At 39.6% G+C, this 18,733-nt stretch overlaps 1 protein-coding gene across 1 annotated transcript; it reads left to right on the top strand.

The window, feature by feature from the left end:
• Positions 1 to 9,989: 9,989 nt before the first annotated feature.
• LOC109183479 (zinc finger BED domain-containing protein RICESLEEPER 2-like) lies at positions 9,990 to 11,051 on the top strand. The gene has a single exon (XM_019333584.1). It carries the CDS (start codon positions 9,990 to 9,992, stop codon positions 11,049 to 11,051), a length of 1,062 nt encoding a protein of 353 aa, XP_019189129.1.
• The last annotated feature ends 7,682 nt before the right edge of the window (positions 11,052 to 18,733 follow it).

The raw sequence follows: 18,733 nt of genomic DNA, 5'->3' as shown, positions 1-18,733 counted from the left end.
AAAGACTAAAGACTTGAAGACTGATGATTCGAAGAGTAGAAGACTACAAGACCGAAAGGTTGCAAAGGCCGAATAGTGGAAGAGTATACCTTTTGAAAGTAAAGGAGTACAAATGGTAAAGCCAACCATTCGTTACCGAGAGGTAGTGTTGCAAAATCGCGCCTAGGCGCTAGGCGGCGCCCGGCTGCGTCGAGAAACACCGAAATCGGCTTCCTCCGCGGCCGGCTGCCTAGGCGGTCTAGGCGGACGAACTCCCATTTTTTTATAAAGAAAATTTTAAAAAATTAAAAATAAAAATAAAAATAAAAAAACGGACGCTTAACATCTTTTTCAACACTGTCGAAAGGTTGCAAAAGGCCGAAAGATGGAAGGACCTACCTTTTGAAGAGTAAAAGGGATGAATGGTAAGGACAACCATTCGTATTCGAGAGATAGTATATGTATTAAGGTTCGAAACGTTAACCTAGTTAACCATTTGAAAAGAACTACTCGAGACATTCTCTGAACTAATAGTTCGAAATCTTAAAAATTGAGCGAATGTGTCCGAGGCAAAAGAAGTCCTAGGAACACATCCCAAGGTAGATATTTCCTTAAGAGCCTTGACATTTTGTGCACAGCAAAAAGATATGTTTGTCGCAAATTAAGTCACTAACGGCTGGAAAATCTGACACACTCATCTACCCTCCAGATTACCCGTCGGTCTCTATGCACTGGTTAATAGTCGTTGGAAATTGGTTTGCCTAAAATGGACCTTTTTCAACACACCTATAAATACCACCTTCCAAGACTGAAGAAGGTGCTGGTCAATTTATAAGAATTCTCTAAGTATTCAAAGCTTTCAAGTGTTTTCACATCTAGTGACCAGTGCGAAAGAGAGACAAAAGCTTAAGTTCAAATATCCAGATTTTAAGAGACATGTGTTGCTAATTAAAGAAGATCAAGATCCTCAAGCCAAGATCTCTAGTTGGAGAAAGAAGAACTATTTTCTTCGAACTTGTATTCTCTACTCGGTAGAAGTAGAAAGAGGCGGAGTAAACTGGTTATAGTAAAAAAAACCCGGTGGAGATCAAGACCGGCTTTGTGTTCGAGGCTTGAACATCCGTATTGTACTATGGGATAGTGCAATCTTCCTTATGAGTTCCAAGAAGAAGAGTGGAGTAGGCTGTGTTGGCCGAACCACTATAAAATCTCTCTCTCTCTCTCTCTCTCTCTCTCTCTCTCTCTCTCTCTCAGTAACAACCCAAAATTTTATTTTATAAATCCGGTATTAAGAAATTCCAAAATAGCCATTTTCACTCCATTAAAAATTTTTGCAATAAAATTGGTGTTTGAATAAATTATTTTGAGTTACATTTTAAATTAATTCAACACCAAACTTATTTTATTCGAAATTCCTAAATTTTCGGGTACTTCGCGTACCAAGTTTTAAATCGAGAAATTTATCTGAGTGAGACCGGGAGAATTCAAAAAGGCTTCAAATAAGTGTTCATCTAAATAGCTTTTTGAGAAAATTCATTTTCCACCCCAAAGTATTTTAAATAGCAATTCTAGCCCTTGGTCCATGGAGCATAGTGGACCACTAGACATCCAAAACTCTTCCTGATTCATCTTTTAGCCAAAGGAATTACACTTTTGCCATCAACCAATCATATGGGATCAACCTAGGATTTTGTGCTCCTATAAATTGAACCCTTATCAGACAATTGCCTCTTTGTTTCCACCCTTGAGCTTCCCTTGCAAGACACCAAACCAGACAATAAGTTTTCTCCATTTTCCTTCCTTTCAATCCTAGCCATTCATTCTTCAAGTTTTTCTTCTTTTCTACCTCTGAGAACTTAGTAGTAAGGTGTTGTATGGTTTGTTTGAGGTGTTTAGGAGGTGAAGGAGGAGGTAACTAGCTGAGTAAAAGGTGGGAACCGAGCAAGAAGAAGAGGTCTACAAAGGTATAACTCCATGGATTCCTTCTTGAATTTGGCTCTGTGAAGTCTTGTTGTTGAGTATAAATGAGTAGAATTTATGAGATTTAGTTGTGTTTATGCTTAGAAGTGATCTACTAGTCGTTTTTGAGTTGTTGAGAATGTTTTGGACTTGTTTGGAGTGAGATTGCAGATGAAAATGCCATCTGGTGCACACACAGAGTGCACCAGATCAGACCAGCGGCCCTAGCCGCGGCCCACCAGGAGGGCCGCCGGCTAGAGCCGGGGTTACACGGGTCTAGGGCACTGCCCTAGAGGAGGGCCGCCACCTAGACCCGATGGTGTAACGGGGCACATGGGGCGGCTCTTGAGTAGTCCCGCCCCAGGTCCCTGAGTTTAGATCTGAGGAGATTTTGTGCAGTGGTCGGGCCCTTGTAGCTCAGCTACGTTTTGTTTCGAGCCGAGTGTTACGGGCCCTTGTGGCTTGGCTCTTCGGAATTGTCTCGACGCACGCTTTGGCTTTGATTTTGTGGAATTTGGATAAAAAATGAGTAAGTTATGAAGGAATTGTGAAAGTTTTGCTACACAATATAATTTTGGCTAAGTTCACTGTGTATAAGAAATGCTTGATAATGTGATCTATTGATATTTTTGTGTTGAGTAGAGAAGCATGATCCTTTGAGAATATGAGTTATTATGAAAGCATGACTAGATTATGATATTTGACCAATGAGAAATGAAGCATATTTTGTTGATAGAATGTATAGAATGTGCTATGTTGCAAAGTGAGTATGATGTTATATTCTTGAGTACTTCATGCTATTTTATACATGGTTTAGAAGCATGTTATAGAGTATTTGACATCTAGCATATGTCATATTTCAAAAATGCATAAGGGGCCAACGTGAACCCAAGTAATATTTTCAAAAACCATAAGCATGTGGTATATCATTCTTTGATGCATTGAGAAGTAGTAGAGTTGTTGCATGCATGAGATTGATGCATGAGAGATATATCTATGTATTATTTATATTGGTGAGGTTTTGGAGGATACCGGTTGGACTACGTCCTCTCGGGAGATATTTATGGACATTGCGGTCCCAGTATATGTAACGCGGCGTATTCCCACGTTACGAGGTTGGAAACTTCCCGCCAGGCTTGGAATCCTGGTCAGGGGGTGTGCACACTAATAGTTCGATACCTGATTCCACAGAGAGAGAACCACGAGATTGGTTCCGTAAACGGTAGGATTCATACTTCGGTGAAACCTTGAGTCGTCTACGAGAGAGAAGAAAAGAAAGTGAGTCAAGAGAGACTCAAAAGAAAGAAAGTGAGTCAATAGAGACTCAAGAGAAAGAAAGCGAGTCAAGAGAGACTCAAAAGTAAGAAAGAAAGTAAGAAAGAGACCTCCACAGAAAGTACTCTATTTTTACAACGAGTGTATATGAGTGTATATATATATATATATATATATATATATATATATATATATATATATATATATATATATATATATATATATATCTGTGTGTGTGTGTGTGTGTGTGTGTGTGTGTGTGTGTGTGTGTGTGTGTGTGTGTTTATAGTATTGCACGAGATTGCATATGAGTATATGTATAGTATTGCACGAGATTGCATATGAGTATGTTTATAGTATTGCACGAGATTGCATATGAGTATGATTATAGTATTGCACGAGATTGCATTTGAGTAGAATTATATATTGCACGAGATTGCATATGAGTATGATTATAGTATTGCACGAGATTGCATATGAGTATGATTATAGTATTGCACGAGATTGCATATGAGTATGATGTATAGTGTTGCACGAGATTGTATTTGAGTAGAGTATCGCATGAGATTACATAATGAGAATGTTGATTTAAGATTGTTCATCGAGTATAATTGTTTTGTTATATTTGAAACCTTGTATATCAAGTTTATGTGATGAGAATGTGAAAGCATGAGAATACCTGTTATATGGTTTATTAGCATGATTCTACCTGTGAGCATGAGTTGCTTGTTAAATTAATTGAGAGGTTATATGTTGAAGTATCTAAGTGTTCAGTCTTATATATAATCATGCCAGTTGATATTATAGGTTGCAAGCATCTAGAAAGTATGTGATAGATCTAAAGATGATTTGAGATGAGTTTGTTGTTTACAAGTGAAATCAAATGTTTTCAAAGTATATGCTATAATGCTTTACAGGGTTGAGTGTGATTATACTTAGCTTCGTGCTAACGGGTGTTTTCCTATTTGTCTATGTGTTGCTTGCAAAACCCCTTTCAGGTGGGCCTAGCAGTGAGAAGAGATCGAGTTAGATTAGTCTCGTAGTTGAGATGTCTAAACTCTAGTTATGTTGATGGCTTTATTTTCAGATTCTAGACTTATATGTGGGTTGTAGACTTTCGCGGATGTAGACTTTTGGGGTGACTTTTCCCCCTATGTTTTTTCAGTATTTAATATGGATATCAGATATTTATTTTATTTCTAGTTCTACCCCTTAGCTTGTGCAATCACCACGGAGTGGTGGTTGTGGCGGTGATATTCCCACTAGTTATCTTTTTAGTTATTAATTCCGCTGATTAGTTTATGTTAACATTGATTTAGTATTGTAATTAAGAGATAGAAAAGTGGGGTGTTACACACACACACACACACACACACACACACTCTCTCTCTCTCTCTCTCTCTCTCTCTCTCTCTCTCTCTCTCTCTCTCTCTCTCTCTCTCTCTCTCTCTCAAGATTAAAAAGGGTTACAATTAATTTTGTTGTGCATACTCATCGATATGTTAAAGTTACCTGGTACTTTAACAAATCGTAAAAAGTTTTAAAAATATATACAAGTTTATTCACCCCCCTCTAGACTTGTACCCTAACCCCACCGGGACCAACAAGTGGTATCAGAGCAGTTACCTTAGCTTGAACGGTAAACACTCTATGTGTACTGCTTGGTGGTCTCTATTAAAAATCAAAATCTTTTTCACTTGCACGTATTTTTCTTAACAAAATGGATCATCACATGTCCAAGAACCTTATGTTTAATCTGAATAAGTTTGACGATTGGAAGGTTAGGATGCAGACACATTTGTCTGCTCTCAATGATGAGATGTGGAAGGTCATCACTAAAGGTCTAGTCCAGATTATGATGGTTAATGCTCATGCAGCAACTCAAGGACCGCTTAAGGACCGGACACTCCAGAATACGTTCCCATACTCCGAGGAGTAGCAGGTCTTGTACTACAACTGTAGAAAGTCAGGACATTACAAAGCAGAGTGTCCCTACCCGGCTGCGCGGAAACACCAAGAGCAACCGAGAAGTACCACTATACCAACAACAACGACTTGAGGAACGCACCTGGAGAGTCAAGTGGTAGATCGCACAACCATTCGAAGAGCAACTCGAAAGGTGACAAGATCTGAAAAGCGCTAGTGACCGAAGAGTCAGCCGAGAAGGCTGCTAATGACTCGTGCTCCTCTAGTTCCAGTGGTTGAGTAAGAAACAAAATTCAATAGCCACAAGTACTGTTGAGGTAGAGTGCATAGCTGCAGGAAATTGTTGTGCTCAAATCCTTTAGATGAAGCAACAATTCAAGGATTATGGTGTTGAATTAAGCCAAGGATATTAGCATCAAGTGTGACAACACATGCACAACATTGTGCTCTGGAAGACATAATATTGTGCTCTGTAAGAAGGAAAAAAAAAACGCATTGAATGATAAAAAAAATTTTTAACTTATTTACACAAGATTTTCATAATGCTACAACGTTTTTTTTTTTAAATATCTCCATTCTGGACCCGGCCTTGATCTAAGGCTTTCTTTGCACCTGAACTGTTATTTATATATATAGGTGTGTGTATAATTCTTTCGGAATTGGAGGACCGATGGATGAAGCCGTCAAATTAAGCTTTGGCATAACTTTTGATTAGATGCCACGGATGAAGATAAGATTATTTCTTTTGAAGCATCAAAGATCTATTTGTTTCTTGTTAGGTAGCACACTGGCTATTAAAAATATGCCATCGGCCGAAAGAATAGTACATTTTGTATTGGTAATGATTAAAGTAAATAATCACTCCAAAATGACAAAAAGTACTTGTTTGACTTTGGAAGGCAAAGTATGATGATGACAAATATTGTTTGATCATTTGTATTCCACTTGTTTGGGAATGCTAATGGGATTTTTATAAAGGGTTTAGGAAAAATTCAAACTCCATGTCTTGATAATTATGGTAAAAGTAATTTTGAGATTGATTCTAACAGTTAGACTCCACAACTTCATAAGAGTATCTACACCAATACATTTTTCGTGGTTTTTGAAAGGGAAAATTGTAAAAAATGCCTCTCTATAATATGTCAATTATCAATGTCACCCCTAAATTATGAGTGATGTAAATGTTACCCCTCAATTATCAAAACGATGCACATATAGCCCCTCCCGTAACGGACATATGGTTCCCCACCGCTATCCATCGCTGGTACTTTGAATCGATGGAGGGAAAAAAACAACTAAATTACATATTTACTCTGACTTAATGGTATCGTACACTAACGGGGAACCACATGTCCGTTACGGGAGGGGCTATATGTGCACCATTTTGATAATTGAGGGGCAACATTTACACCACTCATAATTCAAGGGTGAAATTGATAATTGTCATATTGTAGAGGGGCATTTTTTACAATTTTCCCTTTTTGAAATAATAAAAATGAAGTGTGTAGATTTTTTACAAATGGAAAATGTAGTTTTTTTTGGTGTATTTTTTCCTGAAGTGTAAAATTTTTGTGGGGTCCACTGATTGAGAAATGGAAACAAAGCATTCTCATTTTCTTCGCGTGTTGGACACGCAGGCGCCCAGCTGGGGCGCATGAACAGACTTTTTTTTTTTTTTTCTTTTCTTCCTCTCCCCTCTATCCTCTCTCTCCTACATGGTTATGACAAAATTCACCAAAAAATCAAAGCTGATGAGGATGCTCTAATTCACTCAATGTTTGGTTAATATACTTTAGTTAGGTAGTTGGCGTTGAAACAACCCACCAAGTTAATTGAATATAGTTAGATTGGTAATGACAAAATTTTAAATTTAATGAGAAAATCTTACTAGAACTACAAAGTACACTTCACCCAAATGTATATTTAAGTGTAAACCATGAACTTTTAATTTATTTCAAAGGTTTGGTTAGGTTCTTCCTTGAAGTTATATGTATATAGTAAATTGAACTTCTACCACTAAAGTACATTATTAACTCCTTAATTAATGTATTTGTTATTTTATTTAATATTAATAACATTAATTTGGAAAAACTCTCCTAAAATATACTCCGTATCTTTTTAAAACTTGAAACATTTTATATCCAAAAAATGTTTCTTAATTTTTTTTTTCAAAAACTATTATTAATTAATTAAGTGAAAATCATTATTTTCGTCCCTAGTTTTTGTAGGTGCTCATATTTCATTTTTAAACTTTTATCTATGTTGCTATTTTTGTTCTTAATTCAATTCTTTAGTAATTGTTATTTTTGTTCCTAATTTTGTACAAAAATATCTTGAAAAGGAAATAACAATTATCGGTCCGTTTGGAAAGCAGGAAAATGACTTCTGGAAACTGGTTTTTGGAAAATGAGTCATTTTCCGGAAAACATTTTCCTTTTCCAGTGTTTGGTTGCATTTGGAAAACTGTTTTGGTGTGTTTGGTTCATTTTCTGAAAAATGAGTAGAATGGTATAATTAAATATTTTAATTATTTTATTCTGAATAAAAAATACATTTTAAATCTTTAAAAAAAAAAAAAAAAAAAAAAAAATTATGGCTTCCGGCGGAGCTGGGTTCCGCCGGAAACCAAGGCTATGGTTTCGGCGGAACTGGTTCTGCCGGAAACCATGGCTATGGTTTCCGGCGGAACTGGGTTCCGTCAGAAACCATAGCTATGGTTTCTGGCGGAACCCAGTTCTGCCAGAATCTTTAAAAAAAAATGAAAGAGAAGTGGCGGAAAACGACTTCCGCCCAAATTTGGCGGAAGTCATTTTCCGCCAAATTGAGCTTATTTTTCCCAGTCAACGGAAAATGTTTTCCGTTGACTGGATTTTCCAGGTGTAGCCAAACACCAAAAACCCGAAAAACGACTTCCAAAAGTCATTTTTCGGGTTTCTAAACACAGCCTAAAAGTTAGTGACAAAATGACAATTACTTAATTATTCGAATACAAATTAAATTAACAATTACTCCATTAATTAATAATAAAGAATTGGCATTTATAATAGCTACCGGTCACGTCTCTTTCTAGTCTTTGCTATAATAGTCACTAAAATAATATCCCATGTAGGGCTGTGCATAAATCGACCCACCCGAAAAACCCGACCGACCCGAACCCGAATATATGCACTTGGGTGGAATCCGAGCCCGAATTAGCATACCCGAACCGTTCACACGCCACGTAGCCGGTTAGAACGAGGCGGGTTGGGGGTTATAAAATTCCCCCGAACCCGTCCGACAACCCGAATTAGGGTAAGACTGCGTATACCCTAAGGTATACGACGTCGTGTAAGCGGTGTATATATGTTGCCTTTGGAGGAAACCCTACTCATTTCCGCAGCTTCCTCGTCTTTCTTCTGACTTATGAGAACTCTCTAGATTCGTTCTCTGAACTTCTCTCGTGAGTCTCGTCTTTCTTCTCTGAAATTTGAAACCCTAGTTAGTTCTTACTTCTTTCTTCTCCAGATCTCTGACTCTGTGAGACTCTGAGTCTCTGAGTTCTCTCGTTCTCTCTGAGTTTGAGTCTCCGGTGGAAGCTAGCTAATATTGTTCGGTAGAAGCCCTATTCTAGAGTCTGGACGACCTGTGGCCGGTGCGGTGGATTGTAGATTGCTGTCACGGTCTCACGGATTTGAAGCCCTTTGTTCTCGGGGGTTTGATTTGGAGAAACGAAGTAATCTCTAAACCCTAATCTTAGACATACTTAGATTATACTCTTATATATTGTGATACGTTGTTGTTATTTGTGATTCTATGATTCTGATGACTGTGACAAAGTGAATCTGTTGAGAAGTTCCGGATTGCATGTCACTTGTCCCTTATTTGTGAATTTTTGATCCTTTGATTAGGGCTTCTATGATTCTGATGACTGTGACAATGTGAATCTGTTGAGAAGTTCCGGATTGCATGTCACTTGTCCCTTATTTGTGAATTTTTGATCCTTTGAATAGGGTTTCTATGATTATATGGACTGTGACATTTTAGAATCACTTAGTTGTGATTGTTTGTGGAAGCCCCTAAGTCCCTTACAATTGTTGATTATATTTTGTCTGTATTGTTTGTGGAAGCCCCTAAGTCCCTTACAATTGTTGATTATATTTTGTCTGTATTGTTTGTGGAAGCCCCTAAGTCCCTAACCCCTGTTGGCTGTTGGATGTTGCCTGTGTTGGTGAAAATGGTGGAAGCCCCAATTGTAACTACGAATTGTGAAATCCAGTAAAATGATAAATGTAAACTTCAGGCTTTCACCATCCTGATTTCTGGATTTCTTTGTCACTTTGTGTGATTAATGTGATACTGTGATTGTATCCATGTATGCCTGTATGTTACTATGTTTATAACTTATAAGTTATAAGTTTATGGATGTATGACCCTTAATAGTTAATTCCTTAAAGTCCCAATTATGAAATTTAGAAAAATGATGAAGTTAGGAACTGCCTGTCTTCTGATTCTGGATTTCTCTAATTTTGACATTCTTTGAAATGGTTCCCACTGTACTGATAGTATTCCATTTCTTTAGATGGAAAATATCATAGAGTCTGGTAGTCAACCTTCCAACTCTTCACTTCATGGATCTACAGTGGTGGAAGCTCAGACTGTTGAGATAAATAATGATCAACAGAATGTGCAACCTACTGCTGCGGTTCTTCCGAAGAAAAGGAAGGTAGTTGAATCCAGATCTCCTGTGTGGGATCATTTTGAAAAAGATTGTTGATGAGAATAATGTTACTGTTGAGGGCAAGTGTATATATTGTGCCAAAATATATAAATGTGAGACCAAAAAACATGGTACTTCATCATTGAGAACCCACATGTTTAACTGTCTTAAAAACCCTCACTCAAAAGACACAAGGCAATCACTTCTGACCTTTCAAGCTGTTACCAATTCTGATGCATCTCCTGCTACTGTTGGTGAGTTAGGAACTTGGGTCTTTAATCAAGAAGCTATTAGGAAGGCCTTAGTTGAAATGATTATAATAGATGAACTCCCTTTTAGATTTGTTGAAGGTCCTGGATTTAGGAAGTTCATTCTGGTATGTTGTCCTAGGTTTAAGATTCCATCAAGATGGACAATTAGTAGGGACATCAATTTGATTTATGAAGAGGAAAGGCTCAAGTTGAAGTGGATGTTTAGGGGAAACACTCAAAGAGTCAGTATTACTACTGACACTTGGACTTCTATTCAGAGAATTAACTACATGGTAGTTACTGCTCACTTTATAGATGAAGAGTGGAGGCTAAATAAAAAAATTATTTCATTTGTCCATGTCACATCACACAAAGGTGAGTCTGTTGCAAAATCCCTTGAAAACTGTTTGCTGGATTGGGGTATTAGAAATGTCTACACTATTACAGTGGACAATGCATCATCAAATGACTCTGCCCTAGGTTTTTTAAAAAAGAAATTGATGTCTTGGGGAACATCTACTGTGAAGGGCAAGTACATTCACATGAGATGCATTGCCCATATTTTGAATTTAGTTGTGCAAGATGGGCTAAAACAGTGTGATGATTCTGTGAAGAAGGTTAGGGATGCTGTAAGGTATGTGAGAAGTTCACCTGCTAGACTTAAGAAATTTAAGGACTTGTCTGAATGGCTTGGGATTGAAAAGAAATCTTCTCTGTGTCTAGATGTTCCAACCAGATGGAACTCTACATATCTTATGTTACAATCTGCAGTATTTTATGAGAAAGTGTTTTATTCACTTGAAGAAAGTGATTCTTCCTTCAAATCAGATTTGGGTGATTCTATTCCTAACTTTCTTGATTGGGAGTCTGTGAAGAGTTTGGTGAATCTGTTGAAGTGTTTTTATGATATGACAATAAGAATTTCAGGTTCTTTATATGTCACATCTAACACTTTTTTTTTCTGAAATTTCTGATTTATATTGCCTATTGAATGGAATGGTGGAAGCTGGTGGTTCTGTGAAATTGATGGGGGAAACTATGAAGGTTAAATTTGAAAAGTATTGGGGGGATATAGATAAGATGAACTTGATGATATTCTTTGCAAACATTCTTGACCCCAGGGACAAATTAGAGTACATGCCAGCACAGATCTTACACATGTATGGTGAGTTAAAAGGTAAAACCTACTATGAGAAAGTGGTTGCAACTTTTACAGAGTTGTTTGATGATTATGCTACCTCTGTTGTCCCTATTGCTCCTGTGATTCCTTCTACTGTTGTCCCTACTGTTTCTGTCATCTCTTCTACTGATTCTTCACAGTCTAATGTTGGGAAGCCCAAGGGTTTGTTAAAGTCCCAGATTAAGAAACAAAGAATGGAGAGTGGGGGAAAGAAAAAAACTGAGTTGGAAATTTACCTTGCTGAGGCATTAGTTGAAGAAGAATCTTCTTTTGACATACTTAGATGGTGGAAGCTGAATGCTGAAAGATTTCCTATCCTTTCAAAAGTAGCTAGGGATGTCTTAGCTATACCAATATCCATTGTTGCCTCAGAATCTGCCTTCAGTACATCAGGGAGGGTTTTAGATCCTTTTAGGAGTTCTTTAACTCCTAAAATTTTGGAAGCTCTGGTTTGTACTCAGGATTGGCTTAGACTGCCTAATACCCCCATATCAATTGAGGAAAATCTGGAGGAATTGGAGAGATTTGAACAAGGTAACATACTAACACTTAACTTTCCTGCATTTTCTATTTACTTTTATTTTAAACTTGTCCTTGTATTTGCAGAATTGGGTGCTGATGGTGGGAGTGGAGCTGGGAGGATTGGTGGTTCTACACTTCCTACGATTCCTGTAATGTTATGCTTTATACTTTATACTACTTTATATTCTTGCATTAATGTAAACTGTATACTGTACTACTCGTGACTCATGAGGCTTGGTAACTAATTAGTAATTAGTTGCTGCCTAGTTGTCCAGTTGTCCTAATGAGGCTTGGTAACTTACTAACTTGTTGGTTGCTGCCCTTGGACCTTGGTGCACTGGACAGTGCCACAGTGGTATAACTGTTAGTTGGTAAGTTTGTTGTTGGACTCAAGAGTGTTGTACTGCTGGTAATGTATCATTGTATTATGTATTTAAGACTTTAAATAATTTAACTATTTGTTATGGCGATGATGAAAGCTTCCACTAATGATCTGAAATAAGGGATTAAGCTGGTATGTTGCTCTATCCTCATGGGGATGTTGTAGCAATTTGCCTTTAATCCTAACTTTGATATGGACAAAAAGCTTACTGAGCCAATGTTGAATATCTTATTTTCTACCTTTTATAGTTTTATAACTTATTTTGTTTTTGCTAATTCATCTTTAAGTTTTGAGTATTGACAGGAAGAAGAAGAACAGTAGGCTAGAGCTAAAGTAGGAACTACTGAGCAATCTGAGCTAGGAACTTGGATATTTTTTGAATTACTGTAATTTTGGTAATTTGGTGCAATGGTGGTTGCTGCAGTGTTTTTTAGAAATTGGCTACTTTTACAGTTTTACATTTTGTATAAGCAAATTCATAATTGCCCTTGCCCATTTGACTTTTTGGAGTCTAACTGTCTAAGTACTAGTTGTCTAGTTTAGTAGCTTTACATGTAGTTTGTGCACAGTGCACTACATGTTTTTGTAAATTTTTTCAGTTTTACTTAATTTTTACACGTTTTAGTCAATTATTTAATTTTGTTTTTATATTTTAAATATCCGAGATGCATTCGGATATCCGACCGACCCGTCCTCAACCGAAATCCTATAAAACCGAAAAGATTTTACAAATTGATACAATGAGATTGGGTTTAAAAATAATAATCCAAAATCCGTGCGGTTTAGCCCTCCGAGTATTCGAACCGAACCGAACCGTCCGACGCACAGGCCTAATCCCATGCATTCTTACAAAAGTTTAAGACTCAGAACTTAACTTTACAAGAAAAAGAGAGTAATAGCTCTGCAACAAAAGGAATCGTCCAACTATAACTTGTCCAGATATCTCCTGATGAGTGATGACCTCTGATCTCTTTTTTTTTTTTTTTTTTTTTTTTTTTTTTTGATAAATGACCTCTGATCTGATCTCTCTAGCTCCAACCAATATCAATCTATCCTCTAAAAAATGCACTAATCCCATTTAATACATACTCTATCTATCCCATTTTATACCTCTGGTTCAAGTAATGAAATTTGACGCACATTATTTACAATTTAATTATTTCTTATAATATTTAGATTAGTGTTTTTTTTTTTTTTGAAAATTTTCTGCGGTGCTTCATTAGAAAAATGCTGAAATAATGTCTGGTGGGTGAGTATCCCAGTACATAGTATCAGGTTGCTGATAAGCCATAGTGGCTAAAGCATGAGCTAAATAATTGTCCGATCTAGAAATATAATTAAAAGAACATGAGTGAAAATAAACGGAAATTTGCCTGCAGCTATCAATGGCATAGCCAACGTAAGAGCGAAACGCAGTGGTTGATGATGTAAGGTAGCGTTGTAGTGTCAAACAATCCGTGTAGATCTCAATATTCTGTTCACCTCGATCCTTTAGCCATGATAAAACTTCCTTACACGCCAAAGCCTCAGCCATAAGTGGTGACGTACAGGCCGGTAGCGGCGCGGTTAGTGCCGAGATATAGGCTCCATCTCCATCTAATAAAACGGCCCCTACAGTTGCATTCCCTGTCTCGTGTAGATATCCCGCATCGACCCTGCATCTTCTCACTGGCGGCACAGAGGATCCGGCGGCGTCGGCAGCACCGCGGCCGGCGGTGGGACTCGCCTGGGCAGCGTGGCGGTTTTCTGTCGGCAGCGTAGCAGTGGCAGTGGCAACCACGGCTGGGCGGGACTGAGTCCATGCGGTCTTGGCTGCCGCTGCGGCTCTGAGTAGGGACCCCGGGCGTGGTAAAAATGCCTCCCAAACTGCACCATTTCGAGCTTTCCAAATATTGTATAGAATTGATGCTGCATATAACATTCCATCAGAATCTAAAATATTTAGAAGTTCCCCAAACCAAACATGAAAAATATCCGTGACAATATTGGGGATTGTAAGGTTGGATTGATCCCAAATGTTTCTTGCAAAATCACACAAGACTAATGCATGCATTGTATTCTCATGTGATATCCCACACATAGCACAATATGGGTTCACCTCCACCCTCTTTAAAAGCAAGTTCGTAGTTGTAGGCAAAATATCACAAATAGCTCTCCAGAGGAACATTTTCCACTTTGGTGGAATTTTTAGTCTCCATAAAGCTAACCAATTAGTAAAGGGGCCTTGATTATTCTCATAATCTCCCACCAATCGTCTGTACCCGCTTTTCACAGAATATAATCCTCTCGGGTCCCCGTACCAATACCATGCATCATTATAATCCCGGGATACAGGTACTCTCATAATTCTCTCGACATCCGTAGGTTGAAATAAATCTGATAAAATTTCATTATCCCATGTACCAGTTTGTTGATCTATTAGCCCCACTACTCTGGCCTCTCGTAACTGTATAGGCATCTCTGTTTGTATCATAGGGTCCTGGTCATCCAGTAACCATGGATGGGTCCATATAGATGTAGTTTCCCCATTCCCAATTCTTCGTCTGACCCCACTACAAATTATGCTCTTTGATGCCATTATACTCCGCCAACAAAAACTGGGATTATTTCCTACCTGCGCATCAAAGAAAGTATCCCTGGGAAAATATCGGCTTTTGTAAACACGAGCTACTAAGGAATCAGGCTTAGTGAGCATTCGCCATGCCTGTTTCCCCAGCATAGCTAGATTAAATGCACGTAGGTCCTTAAAACCCAATCCACCATACTTCTTAGGAACACATAGCTTGTCCCAAGCCTTCCAGTGAACTCGGTTGTCCGTCCCAGAACCCCACCAATATCTATTCATCGTTCTTTCTATAGCCGTGCATACTGATATAGGTAGCAAAAAAACACTCATTGAGAAGGTAGGCATAGATTGTGCCACACTTTTCAACAGTATTTCTTTCCCTGCCTGAGACAATAGCCTTTTATTCCACGACCCAATTCTTTGGCGTATTTTATCCTCAATATATGCAAAAGCTGCCTTTTTATTCCTACCCACAAATGAAGGTAGACCCAAATACTTGCCAAAGTTTGGTGCCTGCTCCACCCCCAAAACTTGGGCCACACTTTCCCTATCCACATTACTCGTATTCCTGCTATAACAAATACTCGACTTGTGGTAGTTAACCACCTGTCCCGATAGATCCTCATATACAGTCAGGAATTTCTTTATCTCATTAGCCTCTTCCACATTAGCCTTAAAGAATAAAAGGCTATCGTCCGCAAAAAACAAATGAGAAATCTGAGGGGCACCTCTTGCTACCCTACATCCATGAATTAATCCCGCTCTGTTAGCCTGTTGTAGTAACAACGAGAGTCCCTCTGCACAGATAATAAACAAATATGGGGATAGCGGGTCTCCCTGTCTCAAACCACGCGTGGGTATTATTGGGTCACTCCTTGAGCCATTTATCAGAATACTATAGGAGACTGTGGTCACACATTTCATAATCAAATCAACCCATCTATCATGGAAACCCAATGCCATCATCATATTACGGAGAAAAGGCCACTCCATTCGATCATACGCCTTAGCCATATCCAGCTTAAGTGCACCCCAGCCCCTCAATCCACACTGTTTTCGATTCAGAAAGTGCCCCACTTCTGCAGCTAATAGAATATTATCTGTTATCAATCTATCTGGGATAAAAGCACTCTGTGTCTCAGATATTATTCCTTCCATCAAAGGCTTCATTCTATTAGCCATCATTTTAGCTATTATTCTGTAAATGACATTGCTAAGTGCTATAGGGCGCAAATCAGTTACTAACTCTGGATTACTCTTTTTAGGGATCAACACAATATCTGTCTCATTCAAGCCAGACGGGAGGTCACCTGATTCAAGACAGTTTAGCACAAAACTCGCAACATCCCCTCCTACCACATCCCAGAAATGCTGATAAAAACCCGGATTCATTCCATCCGGTCCTGGTGCTTTTATCCGGATACATTGCAAACAATGCATCCTTTACTTCCTCCAGATTAAATGGCTGTAATAGTGAGTCATTCTGCGCCTGTGATACCCTGGGTTCTATCCCCCCAAAAAAATCATCTCCAGTTCCCGGACCCCCAGAGCTGAAAATATTCTTAAAATAGTCCAGAATGATATCTCTCATGGGATCCCCCTCCAACCAATCCCCATTGTCATTCATTAATCTAAGTAAAGTATTCTTTTTCTTTCGGTGAGAGGCATACCTGTGAAAGAATTTGGTATTGGCGTCAGCTTCCTTGAGCCAGTGCTGCTTGGCCCTCTGCCTCCAGTATGCATCCTCCTGGGCCTCAGTGCGACTCAGAAGTTTCTCTATTCGCTGAAACTCGACAAGAGAGGCCGAGTCAGTGCATCCTCTCAAACGTTGTTGATCCCGTTTCAGCTGCACAATCTGTTTCCCATACTTATGGAACCGATCCCCACCCCATCGTGTTAACCGGTTTCCACAGTATTGAACACAACCCTGTAAACCCTGCCCTCTCCCTTCCTACCACGCCTGCTCCACCACACCCCTACATCCCTCATCACATAACCATGCCATCTCAAACCTAAAACCCCTTCTTCTAACCCCATCCCTCCCTACCTCCTCCTAAACTGTGAAAAAAATGGCTGAATGATCTGACTTCCTGGTTCTCAAATTCATAACCTTTACATGGGGAATTATATTGCGCCACTCGTTCGTTACTAGGACCTTATCAAGTCTCTCCTCAATCCAGTTTGCAGTCCCTTTCCCCTTCTCCCAGGTATATGGGTATCCAATCATTGGCAACTGGGCCAATCCACAATCCTCAATCGTCTCCCCAAAACCTCGAAGAAGGCTATTCGGATGTGGATTTCCCCCTCTCTTCTCATACTGGTATAGCAAATCATTAAAATCCCCCACCACCACCCACGGGAGATTCGATTTTGCCGCCAACATTCTCAACAAATCCCATGATTCAGCACGCCTATTACGGTCCGAATAACCATAGTAACACGTCATTCTCCAGGCCGGATGACCTGTCATAGTTACCTCAATATCAACGTAGTTTCTTGAGTAACTAAGGAGTCTCGCCGTATTATTCTTCTTCCACAATAACGCTAATCCACCACTCAAACCATCATTGTCAACATAAAATAAGCCTTCGAAACCAATCGTAACACGAAGACGCTCAGCATGATCTCGCGCTACCTTAGTTTCTATTAGAAATACAAAGTCGGGTTGCTTTTTGGACACCATGTCCACCACCTCTCGAACTGTCCGTTGATTACCCAAGCCACGGCAGTTCCAACTCAGCGTACTCATTGGGTTGGGCGGGTCTGTGATCCAGAACCCGCCGTAAACAAGTTTTTTGAGCCATCCACCATCGTCACATCTGTACCATCCCCTCCATTCTCATGGCGGCGCTTGGCCACTGCCACCACCACCTCTTCGGTCTCGGACCTCTCGGCCTCCTCAACCGGGCTACTCCGTACCACCGGTCGGCGGCTCGGATTCCCATGCATCGGAAAGTCCTTCGGCTTTCCACCGAGAGGAACCAACCAAGGGTCCCCTATCTCCCATGGCCCTCGATTTCCTCCCACTCGTAGTTCCGCAGAGTACGGATACTGTTCCACCGGTATTCTTGCTTCCCGAGCCTTTATACAAAACTTATAGGAGTGACCCAGCATACCACAACAGAAACAGAAAGTGTGCAGCCTCTCATACCTGAAGTTAACCCAACATGTTGTCCTATCCCTCTTCAGCAATTTCATCCTTCTCTTAATCGGTTTATCAACCGGTATAGACACCCGAATACGATAATACGTGATCCAAGGCTCCCCAATAAACCTCTCGTCCAGTTTGACAAAAGTTCCAATAAAATTCCCAACCTGCTCAAGAATCGGGATCCCCGTGTATCCCATCGGTAAATCATGCACTTGTACCCAGAGATCAATCGTATCCAGCACAACATCAATCGGCATCACACCATCCGGAACCCTCTTGCAAACTAACGAATGATTGTTAAACGACCACGGCCCCTCTTCCAGCACATACTCCACATCCGTCTCATGATAAAAAACAAAGAGGAACAGATTCGGTTGAATTTCCGAAACCTGAACCCCTCGTACCGGTTGCCAAACGGATGCCATGACTTGCCGCATATACTCTGCCTTAATGATTTTGTTCGTCAGAAAACGGCCCACAACGCCCCACGTTTGCTCCGTCACCGCCTGGCCACCGCCTTCGGCCATCCCTGCCGGCGCAAACACGGCATCCTCCTCCTCGTCTAGAACAATGTCCGCCCACCGTCGTGTCAGCGCCGCTACACCGTCCCCCTCTGTCGCTGCCATACGCACTTGCCCGCTGCGACTAGCGTCGCCAAACAGTGATGATCACCGGAAAAAACGTAGGAAACCGTCGGAAACCTAGCAAACCCTAGGGGAGGAGAAAACTCTAGCAAACCCTAGAGAGAAATTTTCAAGTAATTTTTGGTGGCGAGTTAAATATTCATTATTTGGTTGTGATTAGTGTTAGTATATATAAAATTTTATATTTATGTTTAGAAACTAT

This window comes from Ipomoea nil, unplaced genomic scaffold, assembly GCF_001879475.1.
Source record: "Ipomoea nil cultivar Tokyo-kokei standard unplaced genomic scaffold, Asagao_1.1 scaffold1129, whole genome shotgun sequence".
Taxonomy (NCBI): Eukaryota; Viridiplantae; Streptophyta; class Magnoliopsida; order Solanales; family Convolvulaceae; genus Ipomoea; species Ipomoea nil.
The sequence above is the reverse complement of the archived record's forward strand: the minus strand, read 5'-3'. Positions and strand labels throughout refer to the sequence as shown.